Source organism: Juglans microcarpa x Juglans regia, chromosome 6D, assembly GCF_004785595.1.
Source record: "Juglans microcarpa x Juglans regia isolate MS1-56 chromosome 6D, Jm3101_v1.0, whole genome shotgun sequence".
Taxonomy (NCBI): Eukaryota; Viridiplantae; Streptophyta; class Magnoliopsida; order Fagales; family Juglandaceae; genus Juglans; species Juglans microcarpa x Juglans regia.
The window spans coordinates 20,416,723-20,442,513 of record NC_054604.1 but is presented as its reverse complement, the minus strand read 5'-3'; the positions used below and the strand labels follow the sequence as shown (position 1 = coordinate 20,442,513).

General features: G+C 36.0%; 1 protein-coding gene across 4 annotated transcripts; it reads left to right on the top strand.

Moving 5' to 3' along the window:
* The first annotated feature begins 15,378 nt into the window (after positions 1-15,378).
* LOC121234110 (pectin acetylesterase 8-like) lies at positions 15,379-21,053 on the top strand. Of its 4 annotated transcripts, XM_041129924.1 has the most exons (14): positions 15,379-15,457; positions 15,552-15,605; positions 17,001-17,122; positions 17,264-17,346; positions 17,698-17,827; positions 17,937-18,016; positions 18,127-18,213; positions 18,301-18,425; positions 18,543-18,603; positions 18,910-18,963; positions 19,045-19,122; positions 20,023-20,128; positions 20,419-20,564; positions 20,721-21,053. In XM_041129924.1, exons 3-14 carry the CDS (start codon positions 17,002-17,004, stop codon positions 21,006-21,008), a joined length of 1,359 nt encoding a protein of 452 aa, XP_040985858.1. In that variant the 5' UTR covers positions 15,379-15,457; positions 15,552-15,605; position 17,001; the 3' UTR covers positions 21,009-21,053. The 4 variants fall into 4 exon arrangements, with proteins under 4 accessions (XP_040985858.1, XP_040985857.1, XP_040985859.1 ...); XM_041129923.1 differs by lacking the exon at positions 15,379-15,457 and having other exon boundaries at positions 15,464-15,605; XM_041129925.1 differs by lacking the exon at positions 15,379-15,457 and having other exon boundaries at positions 15,464-15,605; positions 20,667-20,773.
* Positions 21,054-25,791: the final 4,738 nt, after the last annotated feature.

Below are 25,791 nucleotides of genomic sequence, written 5' to 3'. Positions count from 1 at the left end.
TTTTTGAAGTATAAATCTGATGTATTTAATGTGTTCAAAATTTGAAAGGTCATGGTTGAGATAGAGACAGACTAGAAGTTGAAATATTTGATATCTGATAATAGTGGTGAGTATATTCATGGTGGGTTCAAGGAGTACTATGTAGCTCAGGGTATTAGAATAGAGAAGACCATTCCTGGGATACCACAACAAAATGAAGTTGTTGAACGTATGAACAGAACCATAAATGAGCGTGCTAGAAGCATGAGGCTGCACGCTGGGTTACCACCTACTTTCTGGGCAGATACAGTCAGCACTGTCGTCTACTTGATAAACAGAGGTCATCAATTTAGTTTGATTGTGGATTGCCTGAAGAGGCTTGGAGCGGGAAAGAGGTCAAATTTTCTCACCTTAAAACTTTTGGCTGTCTTTCTTATGTTCTTATTGATTCTGATGCTTGTAGTAAACTTGAGGCTAAGTCAAGGAAATGTTATTTCATTGGCTATGGAGACGAGGCATTTGACTATCGTTTCTTGGATGATTAGGGTTGAAAGATTATAAGAAGCAGGAATATGATTTTCAATAAGAAAATTGTGTACAAGGACAAGTCCAGTACAGTTGCTGAAGCAGCTCTTCAAGAATCCGAGTTTATGAGATTGAATGACCTACCAGAGGTCACAGTGCAGTGCAGAGATGTGAGTGACGGGGAGAATGGGTCCAATGCACCCATTCCTATTATTCCACAGTCAAATCCAAAGTCAACCACTCCTACAGCTATAGTTCGCAAGTCAGTTAGGACTATTCGTTTTCCATAGCAGTTCTCATCTACTTTGAATTATATTATGTTGATAGTTGGTAGAGAACTGCAAAGTTACAAAGAAACCTTGCAATATGAAAATTCTAACAAATGAGAGCTGGTCATGAAGGATGAGATGGATTCTTTGTTAGGGAATCAGACATGAGAGTTGACAGAACTTCTATCAAGGAAGAAGGCATTACACAACTAGTGGGTGTACCGGGTGAAGACTAAGCATGATGGCAATAAGAGGTACAAGGCTAGGCTTGTTGTAAAAGGCTTTCAATAGAAACAGAGCATTGATTACTCTAAAATATTTTCTCTTGTGGTAAATATCACAATCGTCTGGTTAGCATTGTCTATGGTTGCTACTGAAGATCTATTTCTTGAGCAGTTAGATGTGAAGACAGTTTTTCATGGAGACCTTGAAGAAGATATCTACATGCACCAACTTGAGGGATTTGTAGTACAGGAAAATGAAGGTTTAGTTTGCAAACTGAAAAAGAGCTTGAATGGCCTGAAACAAGCTCCTAAACAGTGATACAAGAAACTTGACAGCTTTATGTGTAGTGCAAGGTATATCAAATGTTAGGCAGATCATTGCTACTATGTCAGGCATTTTGACAATTCTTACATTATTTCATTGATGTATGTGGATGACATGCTTATCGCAAGGGCTAGTATTGATGAGATCAATAATCTAAAGAAGCAGATGTCAAAGCAGTTTGCAATGAAGGATTTGGGAGCTGCAAAGCAAATACTTGGTATGAGAATTGTCAAAGATAGAGTCAGAGGTATGTTGAGACTCTCGCAGGCTGAGTATGTGAAAAAAGTACTCAGCAGGTTCAATATGGACAAGGTCAAGCCAGTTGGTACACCCTTGGGCAATCATTTTAGATTCTGCAAGGATCAATCACCAAAGTCAGAGATGAACAAGACTATATGAGTAAGGTTTCTTATGCTTCAGCTTACTTATGTATGCTATGGTTTGCGCTAGACCAGATATTGCCCATGCAGTGGGAGTTGTGAGTAGATACATGAGTAACCAGGGAAAACAACATTGGAAAGCAATGAAATGGATTCTGAGGTACCTAAAAGGCTCATCAGAAACATGCTTGTGTTTCTCAGGAGAGGGCTTAGGGGTGCAGAGCTATGTTGATGCTGATTTAGCTAGAGATACTGGTAGCAGAAAGAGTACCACAGGGTTTGTTTACACTCTGGGTGGTACTATAGTTTCATGGGGTTCAAACTATAGAAAACAGTTTTTTTGTCTACTACAAAAGCTGAGTATATTACAGTTTCAGAAGCTACAAAGGAGATGATTTGGCTATAGGGCTTCTTGGATGAATTGGGTAAAAAGAATCAGAAGGGCACTCTCTACAGTGGCAGTCAAAGTGCCATATTCCTTGCCAAAAATCCAGCATTTCATTCCAGGAATAAGCACATTCAGATCAGGTATCACTTCATACGCTCATTGTTAGATGACGGACAGTTGTTACTTGAGAAAATTTGTGGAAGTAAGAACAATTCTGATATGTTGACAAAGGGTGTTACGCTTGAGAAACTGAATTTGTGCGCAACTTCAGTTGGTCTTCCAGCATGAAGATAGGGCTAGTCAGTTGCAGAGGTGAAGGATATCATGTTTGAGATAGAGGGCGATACTGTGGGTGTACCAGTCTCCAAGAGGGAGAATTATTGAGTATTGTGGAGTCTGGTCCACACCGCTCAAGAGGAGTATCTAACCGCTCAAGCAAAGACAAGTCAGAGAGTTAACTCGAGATCACTCAAGCAAAGGCAAATCAGAGAGTTCGCTCGACACCGCTCGATAGACCGCTTGAGTGGAGGGAAGTCAAAGAGTTCGCTTGAAGAGCCGCTCGACACATGGATGGAGCAATTGCGGGAAATAAGTTCGCTCGATGCGGGCTCAATACGCGGCTCAAGCAAATGTCACTATTTCTGAATTCATTAGGGTTTCCGCCGTATGGAGTATATATTCTTTTGTTTTTTTACTTGTGACTGTATTGAGTGAATAGTAGCCACCCCACACTATTGTATTATGATTCCTCAAGAAATAAAAATCCTCTGCAGCTCCTGTGGGCGAAGACAATTTGCCTAATCACGTAAATCTTTGTATCGTGTGTGATTGTTTGTCTCTTTCATGTTTACTTTTACTTTATTGTCATCATTTTTCAGAACAATCTCCCATGCAGCAAACGATAATTCCAAGCTTGCACAGTTGCACTTGCTAAAACCGGCGCTATTCACAGTACCCATTCTTACAAGCTTGTGCCAAGTAATCATATTTATGGACAAAATTCTGGACAAAACAAAGTTCCTTTCTCATTTGATTTGATTTTGTTTCTAAAGCCGGCGCTATTCACACAACAACCAGTTGTGATTTTATTATTTATTTTACTAATAATATTGCCCACATCAATTCGGTTGTAAGAAAATAACATAAAAAAGTCGAGTTTGAGCTGTTCAATTCGGTTGTAAAAAAATAAATTCCCACTACTTTTTTTTATGCAAATTTTTTCTTACTCCAAATTTACAAAAATTGAATAAAATAATTACCAATAAACTTTATGATTTATTGTTTGATCCTGACACTAAAAAAAATTGCTACACCATATTGAAAATTAGGTGTTTCCTTGTTGCCCAGTACCATGCGCCCACATAGATAGTGCAATAGCATCCCTGGTAGAGGCCATCGCCTATGTCGATGCAGTCAACATGTCAGGAATATGAGATTGTTGACTGGTGCTATGATCGTCACTAATACTTGGATAATTATCGAGATCGTTATAATCTCCAAATATCTCATCAGCACGTGTAATCGTGTGAATGAAGTTATGGATCGTACAACATGCAATAATAAGATATCGTTGCTGAGTTGGAAGGTATGTGGGCATTAAATTTAAAATTCGAAAACGCTTCTTCAACACATCGAAAGTTCGTTTAATGACATTTTGAATGGATGAATGCTGATAATTAAGCAAGTTTTTATATTCTTGGAATGTACGATTGCTATAACATTCAAATTTATGGTACCTATCCCTTGGATACGGCGACATAAATCCTTCGGTACAGGGAAATGTCGAATCTATTAAATAATAACCTGAAAATTTAGTACAACATTAATCATTTATAAACATGAAAGAATCCAAATTATCGCAATTGTTAAGGTACAAATTAAATAATGTGTAAAAATTACCGTCTTCAGGCTATGGAAATTTGTTCCTCAGATGCCTTAACGCATCGATTAAAATACGAGTATCATGGGCTATACCCTCCCACCCGGTGTATAAGAATGTGAATTTCATATCAAAATCACAGACACACAAGACATTCTGGGTAACCCAATGATACCGATTTATATCTGCGTTAGTTACGGAAGCCAACATGGCTGCGTCGATCATAACCCCATCCATTGCACCATGACATTTCTGCAGATTTTGTTTTAAATTTGCATAAATTTCAAAATTGTGTATTGCAAACATTACGACATTTGTAGAGTGCGTTTAATCTATGAAAGTAGATAATGTAAGAAAAATTTACCTAGAACCATGGATAATGTCTGGGATTTCCTTCAATATAAGGCATCACCCCCGTCGCATGACTTCATCTAATCACATGGCTCGATAGGCGACATAATGCAAGCATTACTGCATACACGTGTCAATTTATGGTTTCAACCAAATATTAAAATAGGTTAGCTACATTTCATTGAACCACACCACATCCAACAATGTAGCAAAAAATTCCTAAGGTTTCCTCAATCGTGACCTCTCATGACGAATCACGCAAGACCATATCTTTATGTAACTAATCGCATAAGACCCAGAATGCATATACCTACATTCGGAACATCTCATAATAGTTGTTAGGATGTCCATTTAAGACTGTGATGATGTACTCCTTTCCACGCAAGCCAATGTTATGTTGTGGCCTAGGCATAGGAGATTGGGCATGGGATTGCTGCTCCTCCATCATCATGTTCAGAAGGCTCACCTCTTCGTGCATACTATCATTATGGCTTTTCCATGCATCTCATTCGCCCATGTATTTTCGTCAAATGTATTTGACGCATTACTACTAGAGCCCTCCTCGTTCTCCTCTATGTTTACCTCATCATTCCACCAGTTATCATTATCCATGCTACGCTTTTAAAAATAATGTCAATTCAAACATTAAATCTTACTTAGTATATGTATTTGTAATACTAGGAATAAAAGGAATTCATATTTTTATGAACTTAGCAAGTACTTTTATTAAAACCAAGCCAATGTTTGAACTTAAATTAGCCAACACGAAATAAGATTGTTAGAAATCGATACGACTAATAAAGTTCTAGATAAAATAAAGTGGCAAACCTAGTCTAATCTCATCGCTGGAGTCATGTTCAGGAAGATAGTTAGGATATTAGATCCATAAAAGCTTTTGCTGCACGAAGATGAACGTCCATAAGAAGGGGAGGGGTGATGTCCTACAAAAACTTCATACACTGTACAACACTGCTATAGCTTTCATCAAACCCATTATTTGAACCCTCGCCTCTACTGCACTTTGAACTGCATATTTCAAATATCTTTGCATCCAACTCTACCCATGCTTTAGAACTGGCGGTAATTGTTTGCAAGGTAGTACTAAGCTTTGGTGATATTGATGGTCCTGCTACGTCCCTACGTCGCCTACGAGGATCCTCGGCTGCGACACCCCTGCTTGCATCGAGGGAGTCATCTCGATGTCATCTAGATCAATGGTTGAGTCTAATCTAGTGCCAGTGCCTAACACAGGACCTCAGACCCTCAATTCATCCTCCAGTTGCTCCTCCTCCTCTCTAGAGGGGGTTCCTACGTTGAGGCATAATGCAACACCCCTGTTGTGACCGCCTAACCAAAAATCATGCAGAGGACGTCGTAGTTGGCACAACCGTTGGTCCTGAACTTTTTTGACTAGGATCGGACCTAAGAAATGGTAAAAATAATTAAATAAGTTGACTATAAAAATAAAAAGCATTTAATTATATAGTTGGCCATAAATTGATTAGATAATGCAATAAATTAAAAATACAACAATTAGACCAAAAGAAGAGGAAGGTTACCCGAATCGCATTTGCCTAATGTTCATCTGTACCAATAACAATTTTTGTGATGGGGTTCCAACCTATGCCCGTTTGGCCCATTAAATCTGTAAACTGACGTTGTGTCTTCTTAAGATGGGTAATTTTTTCCTTCACTTGTGAAGAATCAATTGGCTTAATACCAAGTTCATTGAGGCGCACAAGTCAGATTGTGTCATAGTTTGTAATTTTGGACCCACCAATTTACCCTCCAATGTTTCTTGGTACAACATGTCAACCAGCATCTCCTCCAACCCACCAGCCCACTGGTCACGATCACGTCAAACCTCTACGTCATCCATGGTATGCTGCTACTAGGCAATACAAAAAATAGAAAATGCAAACAACAGACAATGCACTTAAATCCATATTATTACTTATTGCTATGCATCATAGACATGGTACATGCATTCAACACAAACATTTAAGTTCACTAATTAAATGTATGCAATATATCATAGAAGGAATCGAGGCCAACATGCGAGTAAGATAAATTTATAATGTACTTGCACCAATTAATTTAATACCTTGTACGAGGAGCTGCTGGATGAGCGTAGAAAGTATGGCTGCAAGTTATACATAGCAATTAGAATCAATTGCCAAAAAAGGGTTAGATAACAATTACCAAGAAAGAATTATGTAAATAGTACTGTAGAAACCATGTAAATTGCCAAAATAGTATTGTTAGCTATATTTTTTACATACGAGTTTGCTCTTATTTCCCAGTCACTTACATCAAATACAAAAAGGGAAAAAAAAAAGAAAAAACAATCCAAACTAGTATATTGTTTATCATGTAGGTCCATTAATGGCCAATAGAATAATCTGCAGTCATAGGTTTTTAAGTCCATTTTGAGTAAACATTGAAAACAAAAAAGCAAATTTTGAATCATCTATAGAATTTACTGAATAGGTTTGCTCTATCTTGTAAACACTGATGCTCAGCAGTTGAGGAGGACCCCAATAGTATTGACTATTCAAGTGGCTAGAAAAGTGGTAAACAATAAATTGATTATAATAGTTGAAGACGTTGCTACTTTTGCAACTGGTGGCGTGGTGAAAATATTTATTTCAGAAATGTTAAAAGGATAGTACTAACTTATTGAAAAATCTATCCTCCTTTTCTACTTTCCCAGAAAATAAGCTCATTGCTCAACCATTTTGTTAGCTTCTAGTTAGTCTATTTAACTATCCACTAATTAGATGGTTAGTACAGGTCAAATGATGTTAACAATGCTCATGGAAGAGCAAAAAACATCATTATTATAGTTGTCATTACTTGCTATAATCATGTCAAAACATGATAATTTTTTAGTCAGATCTTAACCACCAGATTGTTGTTCTCCAAGTTAAGATGAATATGAACCTAAATTTGAATCTCTAATCTGACAAAACATTCTGTTATTGTTTGCATCTTTTTCCAATCAATGAAGGAGGAAAGGAAAAATAGCACAAAATATATATAAATTAGCCCACGTATCTAAAATTGAAATGGCTACAATGTATCTATCTATTCATTGCAAAATGGCCATATGTACAATACAAAATTAGCCCTAGATTCTAAAACTGTAATGTCTATATGTATGTATATATCTATTCAGACTATGTCATAATTCATGCATGATGCATCTATCTATTCATTGCATTTGGATGCACTTCCTCCCGTTGATTCGGTCCTTAGGAAGCCAATGGGTGCAGAACTACGGTTGTAACGCCCCGTTCCCGGAAGTCCGGAGAGTTAACTCTTAACATCTAAAATCAACTTAAATAACACAACTATAAAATCCAGAAAATCCCATAAAAATTAATCCATTTAATTAATCCAAATATCTAAGTTCCTCCATGCAGACAATAAAGAACTTCTCAATAGCATAAATTAAAAACTCTCCAAAACTCGAAATTATCCTTAACTCATCAAATCAAAATACCCGAAAAATAAAATCAGTTTACTAACTACGACTCTCAAATAAGCACTTGTACCCTCAGGCACTTATTCCACTTCAATCATCACACCTTGCTAAACTTTCTACTCTTGTTCTCCAGTTGAACCATCAAAATTATTTGAAAAATATATGGAGATAAGGGGTGAGTTATCAACAATTCAGTAAGCAGAGGACATATACTAGTGTATAAACTTGAGCATTTATAAAATTTAGAATGCAGAAACAAAATATTTTATTTCAAAATGCAGAGTCAGAATAACATTTTCATAATGCAGTATCAGAACATATTATCAAAAATATTAGAGCGAAAGTTCGAAAACATTCATAATCAAAATCCCTTTGGCATAGCATAAACTGAAATATCACATCTTATCTTATCATATCAAAATAAATACCATGTTTAACCCCCGTGGTAGGGTTGTGCAAACCCCGATAGCTAACTGAGTAGAAACAAAATGTGAATCTTCCCCTTATTCATTCTCGGAGCCCCGAGTGTGCACATAGGAAAGACCACGGAGAAAACCACTTTCTTTCCAAAGTGAGTGCACCAGAAACAGAAAAGTTGGTACCAACCCGAACAGAGGCCACAGTTTTACACCCGTGGTGAGGTCAGAACAGAACAGAAACAGAAACAGAATGTTATGCCAGAGGTTTCAGAAATCACATCAGATCATATCAGAGTACAGAGCATCTTCAGAACAGAACAAAATCATATCACAACATAATTTATGCACAAAATTTCATATTCGCTCTCTTTTCAAAGTTCAGAAATAGAAAGTAAAAAATAAGCTCATGTCTACACCAGTCATGACAGAAAATAATTTCTTCTTAAACAGAATCTCATGAATAATGCATAACAATTAACTGAAGTAGTTCAAATTTCTTTTCATAATCAAATATGTATATTTTCCAAAAATAACCTCAGCTCATTTTATTTTAATGCAAAGTCTAGCATAGGAACCCCGCTTACTTGGACTTCTTAGCTTTTCAGGAATTTCTTCAAAATATCGAACAATTATCAATTGTCACCTATAAAAGTCACGTAATTCCAATAAATTTCCAATCAACCACGTATTTCGATATTTAAACTTAAAATGCTAAAAGAACCTATTTTTAAAACCTCAAAACCTAAAATTCTCATAACCTTAAAATATCATCATTTTCTAAGACCATCAATATCCACTTAATCAAATTCATACTGAAGAAGAAAATTTATCGAATAAGTATTATGATAATTATATAACTCAATAAAAAATAACATTCAAAATATCTAAAATATCAACAATATTTTATAAATAAAAAGAATACATTGGTTACTAAAATTTTCATAAACTAAGTCATGAAAAACTTATCTCTTAAGAAAAATTGGTTTACTTCCTTTAACTAACAATATTATCAAAATACAATATAATATTTATTAAAACTTAAAGCAAAAATCCTATTTAACTATAAACTCAACAACAACAAAAAAACTTCTCACCCGAAAACAGTAGGCTAAAACTGGGAACTTTCCATATATATACATATATATTAGGTTAAAACTTTACATATAAATATACGTGTATATATATATATATATAATCACACCTTAAGAAATAAAACTAGCGATGAACATAAACGCATGAATATTAGACATGCAGCGGCAGCAGAGACTCACCGAGAAGATAATGTGCGACGGCGCAGGGTGCGATGGGAGGTGGTGCACTCGGTGGCTATGCACTGGATGAGAAAGAGAGAGAGAGATGCATAGTGAGAGAGAGACAAAGTCATGAAATATAGAGTGAAACACAGCGTGCATGGAGGTGTTACTGAGAGTGTTACGTGCGGCAACGGCCTGGGTGGCTAACGACGGTGGCACGGCTAGGCGTGGCTGAGATGCTGGACTATGGGTTCCCTTTGCGCCGCGGAGGAGACGTCCGAAATGGTTGGTCAAAGCGAAAAACCTGTCGTGCTTGGAGGAGCAACCAATACTATGTTTTCGGAAGCTAAAACAGAGTATGCCGTGTGTGTTTCTCCTTCAACGGTTGGACGATGGTTGCTGCCTTTCCGTGGTAGTGAGGACGGCTGGAGGGTTGTACGCTGATTGCACAGAGGAGTTGCTATCCATGACTTCGAGTGGCAGGGCAGCGGCGTCAAGGGAAGGAAAGAAATAGCGTTGCGTTACGGCTTGGCCAGCGGTTGGGGTGCTGCACGGCTTGGGGTGGGTTTACGTGACCAAGGCAGAGGACAAGTGTTCTGCAGTGGCTATCCTACGGTGTTGGTGGTTTGCGATGGAAGTTTATGGTGGCACGGTTGATGAGCACAGAACCGAGAAGGCGGAGAGGCAGTGAACGAGAGGGAGTGAAACGTGGGTTGTGTCGATTACGTATGGGGCAGTGAATGTAACAACGCAGTCTCTCTAAGCAAGGCCAATGTGTGCGTATAAATATGATGCGAAAACCCTAGAGATAAGAGAGACGTGTGTGTGGATGAAAGACTGAGTTGTGTGTGTGCATGGAGCTTCTATGCACGCGGAAACTGAGTTGTGCGTGTGTGTGCATGTCACGAACGAATGCATGTGTATGCATGCCGTGAACGAAGCGAACACTTACGGGTGAAAAAGAAACATAGACAGAAAAGAAAAAATAAATAAATAAAACATGCGGAAAAATATTTTACGTGTGAAGAAAATAAAACAAAATAAAATAAACAAAATAAATAAATAATCAAAAATTGAGTTTGATTGGATCCGGGTGTTACAAGGGTCCATTACAATTTCATGGCCCTAATTACAGAAAGGCACAAATTTGTTCAGTATAGTTAACAAATTTGCACAAGGAACATGTAATTAAGCATTATGTTTTCAGTGGGCAATCACAACTGTTCAACATTAACAGTTAGAATAGTACATACATGCATGTTGTAATTGTTCATAGATTGTCCAGACCAATCTTGCATAAGTTAATTAAAATTTCACTCCAAATGTTTGAGTAAATTCTTATGAAATGCATGTACGATGAAATGAGAAAAAAAAGTTGAGATCGTTGCTTACCAGGTAAGAGCGCGTCCTCGGAGCTGTGATTGCTGATCTCTTGATGGTAAGCCTTCGGTTGTGAAGCTTGACCGTGGAGGAACTTTGCTTCCGTAATAAGATGGTGGTGGTTTGAGTTGATTTCAACATAGAAATTATATAGGAAACTCGATACTCAAAGAAAGAAATGGGGGCACAAAGGAGATGCTCACACGAGTTTACAATAGCACCTATGAGTTGAGAGATTGGAAAGAAAGTTGAGTGCAGACACAAAGATTAGTTTGATTAAAGTAGAAGCTACTCAGATGCGTGCTCTTTTTTTTAGCATGCTAAAAGGATGTAAGCCAGAGGGCTGCTGCAGTTTAGACAAGAAGGACAAACCCAAAAACTTCAGTCATTGTTGGAGCACGAGTGTAACAACCCCGCCCCAGAGAGGGCGAGATCTCTACGTCCATACTTGCCCTTTTCTTTTGCTTTGTTTCTTTGTTTTTTCTAATAACATGTGATCAACATGAACATAACACGTGTATTCTAATTCCCGATTTAATAAAAGGAACACCTGATAGACATTCTTTTCGAATTTAATAAAGGGAACACTTTATAGATATTCTATTCAAACATTCACCCATAAGAGACTCTCAGAGTCCATCCCAACATAAAACGTCTATACATAAACATAACCCATCATCCATAAATATAACTGTTCTAGTTAGGGAAGATACTAAGCATCTGTCTCTCCCTCTGTAGTAATGCCTTGCTCCCCAGCCTTTTTGTCATTACCTGAACATTTAAAACATTTAAAACAAAAATGAGTCAAATATTCAATAAGCAGTACACCATGCTGTTAACTTATTAATCATAATCTTTTCTTTTGAAAACATGCATACATAAACATTTGCTAATCGTGACAATACTTTTATGCATAAACAGGTTAAAGAATAAGCCATACTTTCATACATAAACATTTTAAGAAATAACTATGATTTCATGTATAATATTTTAAGAAGTAACCATGTTTTTCATGTTTCACTTTCTTTGGCCGGTACACACTATTACACCATGTGTGTTAGGGTTAGCGGTCTTCCTTTAGTCCTTTCTTTTCAGTCTTTCTCATTTAACAATTCATTCATGGAAGAATATCATTTAAAAGAATGAGCTTAAACATCAACTTTCATGGCATCCATAAAAATCAGTTCATAGGGATATTTTAACATCAGTTCATAGGAAAATTTTAAAATATTTTCTTCGCTTAATTTAAAGCATGAGTTCATAGGGACATTTTAAAACTCATTTAAAGCATCACTTGAAGCATAAGACATCATTTCCTTTCCTTTGCAATCAAAATATTTTCATCATCTTTCTTACTCCGATGCACATGCATTTTTATGAACAAGATACATTTTCATACTATACTGCATATAGGAATAATCAATAAGTTTGCTGAGAGAGCATGTATGAAAATCTCATGATTTAGAACCTTCATGTATGCATTACCTTATACACATACACAATTATAATCGATGGGATGCTTAACAGGAGCTATCAAGAAATGGCTTGTACATACTATATTCATTTACTTTTTTTTTTAGAAGAACATTTGCAATAAGAGAGAGATATTCTTTCATAAAAAGAACTTGGTGTAAGAAGTATGGTCATAGCTACTTACTTTTATGCTCCTCGATACTTCAAACTTCAATATAGGTCCTAATCCAATAAATAGTATAAGTGTATTAATATTCATACAATATTCTTTAGCCCTCACTTTAAAAGAGAAAGTTACGATACTACTCTAACATCCATTCTATGCTTAGCATTAACCCAAATGACTACTCCTCACCTCAACTTATAAGAGAAATAATTTAAATATTAAGACATACTAGTTGTCTACGGAAATGCTATTTTAAAAGCTTAAAGAAAAGTAGTTAGGAATTCATAGGCTTCAAGTAAGGTCTATTTGGTTCAATCTCACTTTGGGTTATGAACATTAGGAGATAAAATCAAGAATTTCTCAACAATGAGTTTTAAAATAGATTTAAGCATGTCAAGTAGGCTAAACAAGCTTAAAAAACATGCCCTTTAAATCAACTTGTGGTCCCTCATTATAAAAATGTTAGTTTATCAATATTTTAGACTCTTGAATTAGGTAGAATTTAACCAAATGAGAGACAACATAAATGGGCTATTTTTACATCAAGACATGGCATGACATGGACTTAGGAATACTTGGACAACTTTACATATCATAGTATATCATGCACAATTAATCTCTTATATCTAAACTAACTAAGCTATAACCTATTCACATAAGTAATATTTTAATTAGTTTAGATAATATATCCCATTAAAATTAAAATAGCATAAGGTATAGGAAAGTTACTCAATAAGCAAACTTTTAAACACTTAAGTTCATGCTTTATCCACTTAATACTCTTTAAAAGCAAAAGTATAAAATTATAGAACCAAGCAAAACCTTTAACCGAACCTCTTAGCATTCTAAAACAGATCACTAATAAATCTCAACACAAAACACATGGTACCAACATATATACGTTAAAATCACACTAATCATCACCTATGATTAAACCAAGTTTAGTAGCAACATAGCATTTTCGAAATATAGGAAAATACATAGCAAAATAATTATAATATCATTCGGTTTGGGCCAAAAAAGGGCATACACATTTATTTGCAACATAAAAAATTAACTACATCAAAATACAAGCTAAAACAAGTTAGTTGGCTTCCAAAATCACATTAAAAACAAATAAGTCAAATTAGAATTTTACCTTAAGCTCTTAGCCCCTTTCAAAAAGCAAGTGGAAGACCAAATAGAGGTATAGCCTTGTGGATGAAGAGCAAGGATGATTGCACTGTGTTACCCCCAAAACCAAAACATCAATGGGTAAGGTAAATGATAAAAATAGAAACCCATATGAAAACCATACTAGGAAATAAACCAAAAGTCTATTACTTTCAAAATTTCACCATTTTGAAGATAAAAACAAGCTTTGGTTCCAAGTTTTGAGGTAAAACCGAAAATGGGTAGAGGTGAGGTACACATGGCTTGGAGATGGAGGAAGATGTTTTCTTCCCTTGCTATGGAGTGGCACGGGTTGAAGGAGATGAGAGGAACTTGCTTTCTTAAAGATGAAAAGAAAAGAAGAAGGAAATGGATGAATGTGGCATCGACTATGGCTTTCTTGGAAAGAAAGATGAAGTTTCTTTCTTTCTTGGGTTAGTGGCCGACGGGTTGGAGAAGAAATGCCTTAGGATAGTTTTTGTTTTTCTCTTTTCTTCTTTCGTGTTGCTTCCACCGTAAGCTTGAAGGAGGGGCAATGACTTTTTGGTCTTTGTTTCGTCCTTCCATCACAAGGAAGCAAGTGGATGATGGAGATCTATCCACCTCAAGGATACTTTTCACCTACCAATCTAACGATAGATAAAAATTGGGCCATTTCTTAAATGAATAAAATTAAAGGGCTTAAAGGAAAATATTTCGAAGTTTTAAAAATCATACACTTACTTTATTTTAATAAATCGTATATTAAAATAAAATATACTCATCTTTAAATAAAATAATAAAAATAATAAAAATTCTTATCTCAAAATATTTAACTCAAAGAATTAATAAAATGACGTAAAGACCTACGTAGTAGGACTCGGGTATTACAACGAGGGCCACAGATGTTGGAGGGGTTCATGGTGGGAACTTTTTTAGTTGAAACATAACACTTCTAACATCTATCCTGTCGACTGTGGGGGACGACTGTGGGGTTCGATTGCCTCTAGTTTTCAAGCTGCTGATTACAATTGGGAAAATCAAACAATGGCGCCTAGTGAAGATGACTCTATTAGCATCCGAGAGGGTTTTTAATGGAACTGAAATTTTGGGATTTACATAAAGACGGGGTGGGGGAAGAAGGATGGGAAAGAGAGAGGAAGAGAGAGAGAGAGAGAGAGAGAGAGAGAGTGAGAGTGAGGAGTTAGTGAGTCATATCGAAAAGGAAAAAAAATAAGGCATGGGCAAACAAAGTCAGGAATCCCTACAATATTAGGGATGGATTATGTCTATCTACAGAGTGAAATGAGTTGAATGTTTTTACGGATGTAAACTCAGTTTAAAGTGTGTTTGGATAGCAAATAAAGTCTAAAATTGAACTAAGTTGAACTCCTAACATCCAAACGAGTTTTACGTCTCGTTTGTATTCAAAACTCATCTCAACTCTTCTCATCTCATTTCACCATTATAATTTTCTTAAATTTTCACATAAAATATAATAAACAATTCAACTTTTTCAAATTCTAAAATAACTTTTTCAAATTCTCAAATAAAATATAATAAATAATTCAACTTTTATTTTACTATTTATAAATTCTTTCAACTCATCTCTGAATCCAAACCATTCCATTAAAGATTTGTTACGGGAGATACGAGTTGGGTTGACCCACAAGCCCGACCCACGCACACGCGAATAAACTAATCCTATTGGGTGGTTAGTGAGAATGAGTGTCGTCTATTGGGTTCTCTGCTTCCACTGTCCGAACCGTGGGCCTCTAAGCACTTGCTTCGGATGTGTTTTTGTCTATATAAAGCATTTCTGTGAGAAGCGTTCGTTGCTCCTCGTAAAAGCTACCGCCAGTTCTTTTCCCTTTCATTGCTTTCTCCTCTCTCCCAGTATTTGACATGGTTTTTGCTTTCAGTTGGCAGCTCTCAAAACTAGCTGGTTCAGGTTCCCTCCTATTTTTCTAGTTCAGGTACAGGCTATGATTCGTGAAATATGTACTGCTTTTTTTGACAGTTGGGTTATATATAGGTACTGCTTTTGTTCATAGATTTGGTTCATTTTCTGATCGTAAGTTATTCATCTAAGGGAAAGAAAAAGAAAAAGAAATTCATTAAGTGGATTTAACTAGGCGAGGTAATAGAAAATATTTTAATAATCAACTATAATATATCACTAATTTTTCTTTCATGTATGAGAGATTTGGACGATGGATGAGCAACTCTATCTTTGGTTAGAATGGCATGTGTCGTGTTAATCTAATATATGATTACAGCAGTGATAACAATGAAATTCTTCTGCTATAGCTTTTTATTGTTTTTCGTTTTCTTTTTTGCACATGTATTTATATATCTTTTTTATCTTTCTTTTCTACATTTTTTTTAACATTTTTGGATATTCTACTGTTATAAACGGGGATAGGGTAAAAAAACTCTCTTCTTATTGATCTTGCAGAGTTTCTGTTCTTCAAATCAAGTATCAAACTCTACGGGGTGATATTATGTTACCACACCATGATGTATCTAGCATCTAGAAAGGATAGTTTGAATTTATATTCAATAACCTTTACAATATAAAAAGGTTAGATTTAGTTGGTTGAGGCTGCCTCGTTTGTTTTCGTAGATGAGATGAGATGAGTTGAGATTAAAATTAAAAAATTGAATAAAATATTGTTAGAATATATTTTTTTAATATTATTTTGTTTTAGGATTTGAAAAAATTGAATTGTTTATTTTATTTTGTGTGAAAATTTGAGAAAGTTGTAATGATTAGATTAGATTAGATGAGATGAGATGAGTTGAAATGAGTTGTGAAAACAAATGAGGCTAACTTGTGATTCTTTTGTTATGTTTGAAGCAATTGGATTTTGGTTTTGTGTAACTCAGTATATTACACTAATTTTTTATTTCGTTTTTTAAGAGGGAAGAGGATTATTTATTTATGGTTATTCTCTTGTAAATTCTAGGACATCCCTATCAAAAGAAAAAGAGACTTGAGAAATTTTTGTAGATGCTTAGTGCTGGTTTGATTACACAAAACCAAACTATCTCATCTCACCTCATCTCATATAATCATTACAGTTTTTTCAAACTCCCACACAAATATAATAAACAATTTAACTTTTTCAAATCCCAAAACAAAAATTATATCATAACAATATTTTATTCGATTTTCAGTAAAACATCTCATCTCATCTCGTCTGAATTGCTTATGATTATTCTATTTATATTTAGGAACGAATTATGTGATAAATGCATTAAGCTTCTTGTTGGTCAATTTATTTTCTACAGATGACTGGAGTGGTCTGTTTTTTCTTTTTCTTTTTTTCCTTGTTTTATCTCGACTTTTGTCAAAATTTTTTGTGCAGAATGGCGTTTGCAATATTAGCCCAATGTTTAAACCTTCTATTATGTGCCTTGCTACTGCTCAAAACAGAAGGCTTTAATGTAGGAATTACTTATGTCCAGAATGCAGAACCAAAAGGAGCTGGTAAGAAACTTATTTCAAAAGAAACTGATTAGAATTGAGCTTTTCTTCTGTTCCTTTCAGAATTCAGTCCTTCCCCATAAAATAATTGAATTCATTCAAATCTTTGTTTCATTATGTTTTTGAATTTGACCTGTTCTGCAGTTTGTTTGGATGGAAGTCCGCCAGCTTACCACTGGGATAAGGGATTGGGTGCAGGAATGAACAATTGGTTGGTTCACTTTGAGGTTTGTCCGTTTGTCATACCCTATTTATTTGATTTTTTTAAATCCAAGGAAACAGAGGCATAATGCTAGAACAGATTGCCAATAGAAAGAAGAAAAGGGGAAAATGCTTCTGCTGAAACAACTTTTCTGATGCCAAATTAGTACAATAATTCCAATTCTTCATGGGCTAGAGAAAGCTGAATATTGTATGCTTGTTTGCATATTATGATATTCGAATGTTACAATTTCTTCCAAATGTAGTTCTCAAGGGCTTTAACGGTCTTGTTTTGTTGAATTCTTATGTTATCTAATACATTTCTATTATTTATATATTTATTTTTTTGACCATCCTGTCTTTGCTCTGATTCACAGGGAGGTGGATGGTGCAACAATGTCACCACTTGCCTTTCTCGTAAGAGCACTCGTCTAGGTTCATCTAAGGAAATGGTCAAGGAAGTTGCTTTCTCTGGCTTGCTGAGTAAATATCAAAAGTTTAATCCTGGTATGATTTAATAGTTCACTTATTTAAATATCGCTTCAACTTGTATGATCCTCCATTCTCCTTAGCTTTGCTTTCTGATGAGATTAAAAAAAACTGTTTTAATATCCAGACTTTTACAACTGGAACAGAATCAAGGTTAGTTACTGTGATGGGGCATCATTTACAGGTGATGTGGAAGCAGTCGATCCAGTATGTTATTCGAAACTCTGAAAGTTTTAATTTTGGGGGAAATCCTAATTCCACTATATCCTATGTTTTTTGTTTTTGGTGGGTTTTTAACTGGCTGATAATTTGATCAGGCAACTAACCTTCACTTCAGAGGAGCAAGGGTTTGGCTTGCTGTCATTGAGGATCTGTTATCCAAAGGAATGAGAAGTGCTGAAAATGTATATCGTTATAATCATTTGTTGATTATAATTTATAACCCTCCTCAAATCATCATTCTTATAACTCATTAGGACTTGTAAGTACAGGCTATTATCTCCGGTTGTTCGGCTGGTGGATTGACTTCTATTTTGCATTGTGATAACTTCAGAGCTCTTGTACCTATAGGTGCTAAAGTTAAATGCCTGTCGGATGCTGGTTACTTTATCAACACGTAAGCTCATATTCTTCATCTTCCATCTTGACTTCATCATCATCCAGTACAGAGTTGGCTTAAGTTGTGCATTTACGTGATTTGACACCAAAACATCACCAAAACATTGTGTAACAGGAAGGATGTTTCTGGAGCACAACACATTGAAGCATTTTATAGTGAAGTGGTTGCGACACATGTATTCATGCTCTCTCTCAGATGATTTAACTTGTGTTTTGCAATTTTATGGTTTTAGCTCTCTATGCTGCTACAGGCAGTTTAACTTTTGCGTTCTTTGTTCAGTGGCTCAGTTATTGAAATCTCTCTCTCTCTCTCTCTCTCTCTCACACACACACACACACACACACACACAATGTGAATCAGCAAAATAAACATAACTATTTTCTCTTTCATGGAAAGAAGGGCTCCTCCATTTTTTAAAGCTTGCATTCATTCAGAAAGCAAAACCTGATTCTTAAAATGAGTGTGTTTGTTTTTGGTGTAGGGTTCAGCGAAGAATTTACCTTCTTCATGCACCTCAAAAATGAGACCTGGGTTGGTAAGTGCACCTATTGTGGTATTACCTTGCACCTCACCATTTCCTCTTCAGTGTTACCACTAATTCTAAACTCTATTGCAGTGTTTCTTTCCCCAAAACATAGTACAGCAAATCAAAACACCAATATTTCTTGTAAATGCAGCCTATGATTCATGGCAGGTGAGCTCATTCTATTTTGCGATGAATGACTGTTTATTGCAATTCTTTCAAATTTCATACATCAAGCTCACCATTCTTCCTCTGGTTCTAGTCTCTTCCTTGAAATTTTTGTGACTTACCTTGAAATTTGTGCATATGATAGGTTCCATTTTACCTTAGTAAAGAAATTAATGTATATAGTGAAATTAGAAAACCTGCCACGTTAACTAGGTTTAAGACTAGAATTACCAGTCCATTTCTTGACCCCAAATAATTAAATTAAATGGGGGTTAACATTGTCCGGCTGTCCTTCATTTTCAGAGGATAGGAACTTCTTAGCAGCACTGCTGAAGTACTTTAACTTTGATGAAACAGCTTGAAATAGGAGGAAAGATTTTATAGATGATATTTGAAGCTATAAATAATTCAGTTTCTAGTTTCTACTCCATTATTTATTTTATGCCATTTTTGCTTGATAAAATTGGAGCCCGAGGCCAAGTGTTAATTAACCACTCCTTTTCCACCTGACCTAAGGCGTCGGTTTAGACCTATGGTTATTAGGGAGAAAATAGTAATTTACTTTCTCCCTAAAAATGTTTATATCTTTTGTTGCACATTTATCAAATTTGGTCTGGTTTAGACCTATGGTGGTGGTGAACTTTGTATCATGATCTCGACTTTGAGCTCTGTTATGTCAGGTAGTTCAATATCACCAGGTATATTTGTTTGAAATCGGAGGTGTTTCTTTTTCTAACATCTTGACACCAGAATCAAATGAGATTTGAAGATATCTGTGACCTAAATACTGATGATAAAATGTAACATATATTTATAAATTTTTTTTGTATTTATTTATATAAATTTAGTGGTACCCTTCTACCTTTCATATATTGAATGCCTGAACTCATTGTTCTCTGTCAGATAAAAAACATTTTGGCGCCTGGTGTTGCTGACCCCCATGGCTACTGGCATAGCTGCAAACTTGATATAAAGAACTGCTCACCCACTCAATTAACTACCATGCAAGGTGAATACCAGAATCTCCTAAATTCCATAAAACAATTCTTCGAGGCAAGCAAAGAATCCTTCAAGAATAACATATCATCGTAATAACATTTTATAGTTTTTAGGATCATTGAGTGCTCTCTATTTGTTGGAAATGGATCATGAAACATTCTCTAAACCCTTCATGCCATTTGCACATATACTTCTAGGAAAAAACCTAGAATGGCATTTCTATATGATACAGTACATCATCATTGATAATAACAACCCACTTCTTGAGATTTTACTAATTATCTAGATGTTTATTTTCAGATTTCAGGATGCAATTTTTAAGGGCGGTGAATGGACTGGGTACCTCTTCATCTAGTGGATTATTCATAGACTCTTGCTATGCCCACTGCCAAACCGAAATGCAGGAGACATGGTTAAGGGATGATTCTCCATTGCTGGCTAGAACAGTAAGATACATCTCTATTTTCTCCATTTTTTTATCATTTTTGTTGTTCATTATTACAACTTTCTTAATTTTACTTTATCTGTTTCACTGCTTGCTTTTCCAGTTTCCCTCGGCAGAAACTAATTCCATTATTATATGAAACAAAAATGTTCTGCAGACAATTGCAAAGGCAGTTGGAGACTGGTTTTATGACCGAAGTCCATTCCAAAAGATAGATTGCCCTTATCCTTCCAATCCCACTTGCCACAACCTTGTTTTCGATTCTAACGAACACTTGCCAATGAACAGGTCATGGGTTAATCTGATAACTACTAACTCATCTGACTACAATGCAAATGACAGATCGTGTACACAACATAATATACATCAAAGTTCCAATTGCACTTGTATAAGGAACTCTAGTCATCTCTTTCTTTTCCTCATCATTCTTAGGGCAATGTTCTAGACTCAATGTATAACCCTTCTCAATTGGAGTGTCTATGGCTTTAAAGTTGTGCATAAATCGTTCTAAAGTCTTTTTAATGTAAATCTCTTGAGACAAACCCAGAAGCTTCCTAGATCAATACCTTGAAATTTTAACTCCAAGCACATAATTTGCTTCACCCATGTCTATCTAAAAAGTAGACGACAACCATGCTTTTATGGCAACAATTATCTCTATATAATTTCCAGCTAAAAATATGTCATCACGTACAAAGACAAAATCAGAAAATTCTTCCTTATGTGCTTAACATACACACGATGGGTTTCTTCTACCATTTCAAAGCCAATTGAACTAATGGTCGCATGAAATTTGAAGTACTGTCTAGACAATTGTTTAAGAACATAAATGGAACCTTTCAGCTGGCATAGTTTGCGTTTTTGTCCCTTCACCTCAAAACCAACAGGTTGATCTATATGGATCTCTGTCTAGTTCTTTATTGAGAAATGCAGTTTTCATATCCATTTGAAAAAATTCCAAGTCTTTTTTTTTTTTTTTTTTTGATAAGTAAAACTGAACATGAAAAAGTTTCAAGTCTTTATGTGCAACTATAGCTAGAATGAGTCAAATAAAAGCAAATCCAAAGACACCAAGTCTTTTGAGATTTTAGGATATGATAATTCTCCATAATCACCAAAAGATGATATAATTCCCTCAAGTTCTTGCAACTCAAAAAGTTCAAGATCTTTATTTGCTTCACCAATATTGGAAAAATCATTCTCAATAAATATGACATCACGTGGCTCTATTTCCGTCATTCTTCCATTAGGATGTTTACCAAACATTACATAACCTTTTGAGCTCTCTGAATAATCTTATGAAGATATCCTTATTTGTTGTAGGGTTAAGTTTCTCATATTTATGGAAAGTGGTATGAACATAATCCACAGAACCCCAAAACCGCAAATATTCCAATTTGCGCCATTTCATAATTCATATAGGGTTAAAGAAATAGACTTAGAAGGCACATGGATTAAAATGTAGGTAGCACCTAGAAGAGCATCTCCCAAAATGATATTGGTAGGTCTATCATTGACTGAACAATTTTCAATATGATATGATTCCTCCTTTTCGCAACACCATTTTGTTGTAGTGTACCTGGAATTGTTAATTGTCTTTGTATCCATTTTGCTCACATGGTCCCTCAAACTCTTTAGACTAGTACTCACAAACCCAATCAGTTTATAGAATTTTTAAATTTCATTATTTCTTATTCTCAACCTCAGTCACAAAGCATTTGAAGCAGTCTAATGCTTCAAGGCAATGTGAGATCAGATAAACATAATTGAAACGTGAGTAGTTATCTATAAATGTGAGAAAATAAGAGGCGTTATGACGTGCCTTCACATTCATGAGTCCACAAATGTCAAAATCGACTAGTTTTAAAAGATAAGATGTCTTAAGAGCCTTTTTAAAAGGCTTCTTACAAGCCTTACCAACTAAACAAGACTCACACACAGGTAGGCTTACCTTATCGAGAGACCTCAATAGGTCTTCTCTAGTTAGTCTAGTCATTCTATCTTTTCCTATGTGTCCTAGTCTAACATGTCATTTTAATGAAATAAAAACATCATCATCATAATTTGAAGCCATAAAAGAAAAATAAGGAATTATTTAAATCCAACATAAAGAAACCATTTGAAAGAAAATCATGTCCATACAAAACCCTATCCAAATAAAAGTCCAGTTAAGGGCTATCAAAGTGAAAAGTAAAACCAAATTCCAACATAGAAAGAACTGAAAAATAGATTACATTGAATAACATGTGCATCGAGCACATCATAAAGAAGTAACATGTGCCCTAGACGCATCTTGAGTTGGTAGGTGCCAGCTCCAAGCACTTCCTCTTATGTTCCGTTACCTAATATAATGTACCGTCTGCCAGTTGATATTCTTCTATAATCTATGAACCCAACTCGATCTCGAACTATATGTTTGGTTGCTCTTATGGCTACAATCTATTTAGGGATTGAGTGAGTAACAAAAATACGTAAACAAATGTAAGTAATGAGATAGTTGTTTTTAGTGGATACCTTCTTTATCTTAGTGCTTGCACAAACAAAGTGTCTCACTTTTCCACAGTTATAGCACTTCAATTTTGACTTGTCATTACCAGCACACTTGCCTCTGCGATAGTTTACTATCTTTCCATCCCTTGGCCAAGACTATTTACCGCTCTATCAAGTCTCTCAAGTTGCTTGTGCTTAGACTTGAATGCGTTGTGCTTCCTAGTTTGGGCAACAAGAAGAGTATTACGATGCGCATTTATGTGCTCTGCCTCTAATTTCAAATGGTAAAATATATCAGCAAATGTATTAATATTCTCAATGTGCCAAAACTAGTTTCATTTGCCCTCATGTTGACTCGGGCAAAAATCGTATTACAACGATAACTTGTTCATCAGTAAAATTATTATCAGCAACCTTTAGATCACAAATTAAGGCAGACATCAATCTCAAATGCTCAGTCATGAAATGTTTAGGGTCCATAAAATACTGCTCAAACCTCAAAGTGATAGCACGCAACATAGCAGCTAATGTTCCCCTATAGGGATTTTTCAGCTGGTTCCACATATCTTAGGCAATTGGGCAGTTCTCAAACTCCCCAATAAGATCATTATGCAAGCTACTAAGTATGGGAAAGCATCTTTTTTCTTTTGTTAACTTGGAATGAAATTTCTGAGGTGCATTTTTTTCATTATTTTTTTATGTCCTTAGGAAAGCTTGTATAGGATGGAACAAGAAGTACAGATCTTCTAAGGGGATGAAGAAATACGATGCTCCAAGAACGCTCCAAGAATGGCTTTCTTCTTGAAAGTTTTTTCCTGCTACTTTTGACGCAAGTACTCTATGGCTGCTGCTGCTAACAATGGAGGTCGACGTCTCTTCGTGGATCTCGTATCGGTGGTTCCTCAGCCTCTTCCAGAAATGTCTGTGGCGCACCATCTGCCGAAAACCAAGGATGGCAAAATTTTTTTCTAGTTTTCTAAAGAGGAAATCCAACGATCTGCCGAGCCTTTTCGGTACTCGATTGTTTTGAAGTTTTTGAGGAACCGACCATCCTTGGATGCCATTAGGGCCTTCATTCAAAAGCGATGGAATCTTGATGGCATTCCAGTCGTTTCTAACATGAGGCATCCTCGGAATGTATTTATCAGAATGGTTTCGGAAGAAGACTGCATGAAGGCTCTGGCTCGTGAAGTTAATGATGTAGACGGGATTCCTTACCGTCCATTTCACTGGACTCCAAACTTTAAAGAAGAAGAAGAACCCTCGATTGTACCGGTGTGGATTGTACTTCCAGGTTTGCCTCCTAACTATTATCATGAGTCATTTCTTAAAATTCTTACAGCCCCTATTGGTAGATTTATTAGAAGTGATAACTCTACTCGTTGTGTTACTCGAACCGATGGTGCTCTTATTTGTGTGGAAATGGATGCTGCAAAGAAACCTTTACCTTATTTTTGGATTGGGATGCCTGGTTTGGGAACTAGCCGAAAGCAAGAAATTATATATGAAACTCTGCCTGCGTTCTGTTCTAAGTGTAAAATACAGGGGCACAATTTAAAAACTTGCCGTGCTGGGAAAAAGAGTGCATGAAGTAATGTGTGGGTTCGACAACAAGAACCGATTGTGGAAGAGTCGACGGAAAAGATTACTACCCCAGTTGTTAAGGATACAGAAGTTGAAACAAACAAAGATACTGAAGAGAATCGGGTGTTAGGTGATCCCATTCTTTTGGTTGAGGAGTTGGAACTGGAAAAGGATCAAGAGGAAAATCTTGAGATTGCGGATCTTGCGGAAGAAATGAACCCAGTAAGTTTTGAAGGAAAAATGGATTGCTCGAACCACTTAATGGAAACAGAGTTGGAAACGGACATGAGGGAGGGGGAAGTAGTTCCTAGTTCTGCAGAAAGGGAGGTTAATAATGTTCATGAGGAAGAGGTACGCTTGGAAGATGGTTCGATGTCTGATCCGGAACCTGAGAAAAATGCGGAAGTATTTTTGCAGGAGAAGGAATATCATTCAGATGCAGAAGATGAAGTTGTAAAGAGAAAATATCAAAAGCGGCAGTTTGAGAAAATCAGGAGCTCCAGGCGGGTGATCACTAGAACACAAAAGTTTACTCAATGACTGGTTCAATATTAGTCTGGAATATAAGAGGTTTAGGTACTTCTAAGAGACGTTTACAAAAACTGCTGTCTAAACATAAGCCAAAGATGGCAGTGTTGCTGGAACCTTTTCAGAGTGTGGATAAAATCCAGAGTTTCATGCGGATATTGCAGTTTGATAAGGTGATAACAAATGAGAATGATGGTGGAAAAATTTGGGTGTTTTGGAAAAATGAAGTGGATGTGCAGGTGGTCCGCAGGAGTTCGCAGTACGTGTCTTTACGTATTAGCGAAGGAGATTTTCATTTCTTGGGCAATTTTATTTATGCTAAGTGTAATAGGTATGAGAGACAGATGATTTGGGAGGAGCTGAGTTCGGATAGAATGGATGTTGAGCCTTGCTTGTTTGCTGGGGGCTTCAACATAATTCGGTCGGATGTGGAAAGGTGTGGTGGGCGTCCACGGAATAGAGTTGCAATGGATGAGTTCAATAGATGAATTCATCAGGGCAGGCTGATGGAAATGAATTCACAAGGAGGTAAGTTTACATGGTGCAATGGTCAGCAGGGATTATCTAGAGCTTGGGCAAAGTTGGATCGAGTGTTGCTTGATGCAAATTTCCTGACTTTATTCCCG

Coding starts and splice junctions, on each gene's coding strand:
- LOC121234110 (XM_041129924.1), top strand. CDS start 17,002: ATGGCGTTTGCAATATTAGCCCAATGTTTAAACCTTCTATTATGTGCC. Junction 18,017..18,126: donor ATGTGGAAGCAGTCGATCCA/GTATGTTATTCG, acceptor TAATTTGATCAG/GCAACTAACCTTCACTTCAG. Junction 18,426..18,542: donor GCTGGTTACTTTATCAACAC/GTAAGCTCATAT, acceptor ATTGTGTAACAG/GAAGGATGTTTCTGGAGCAC.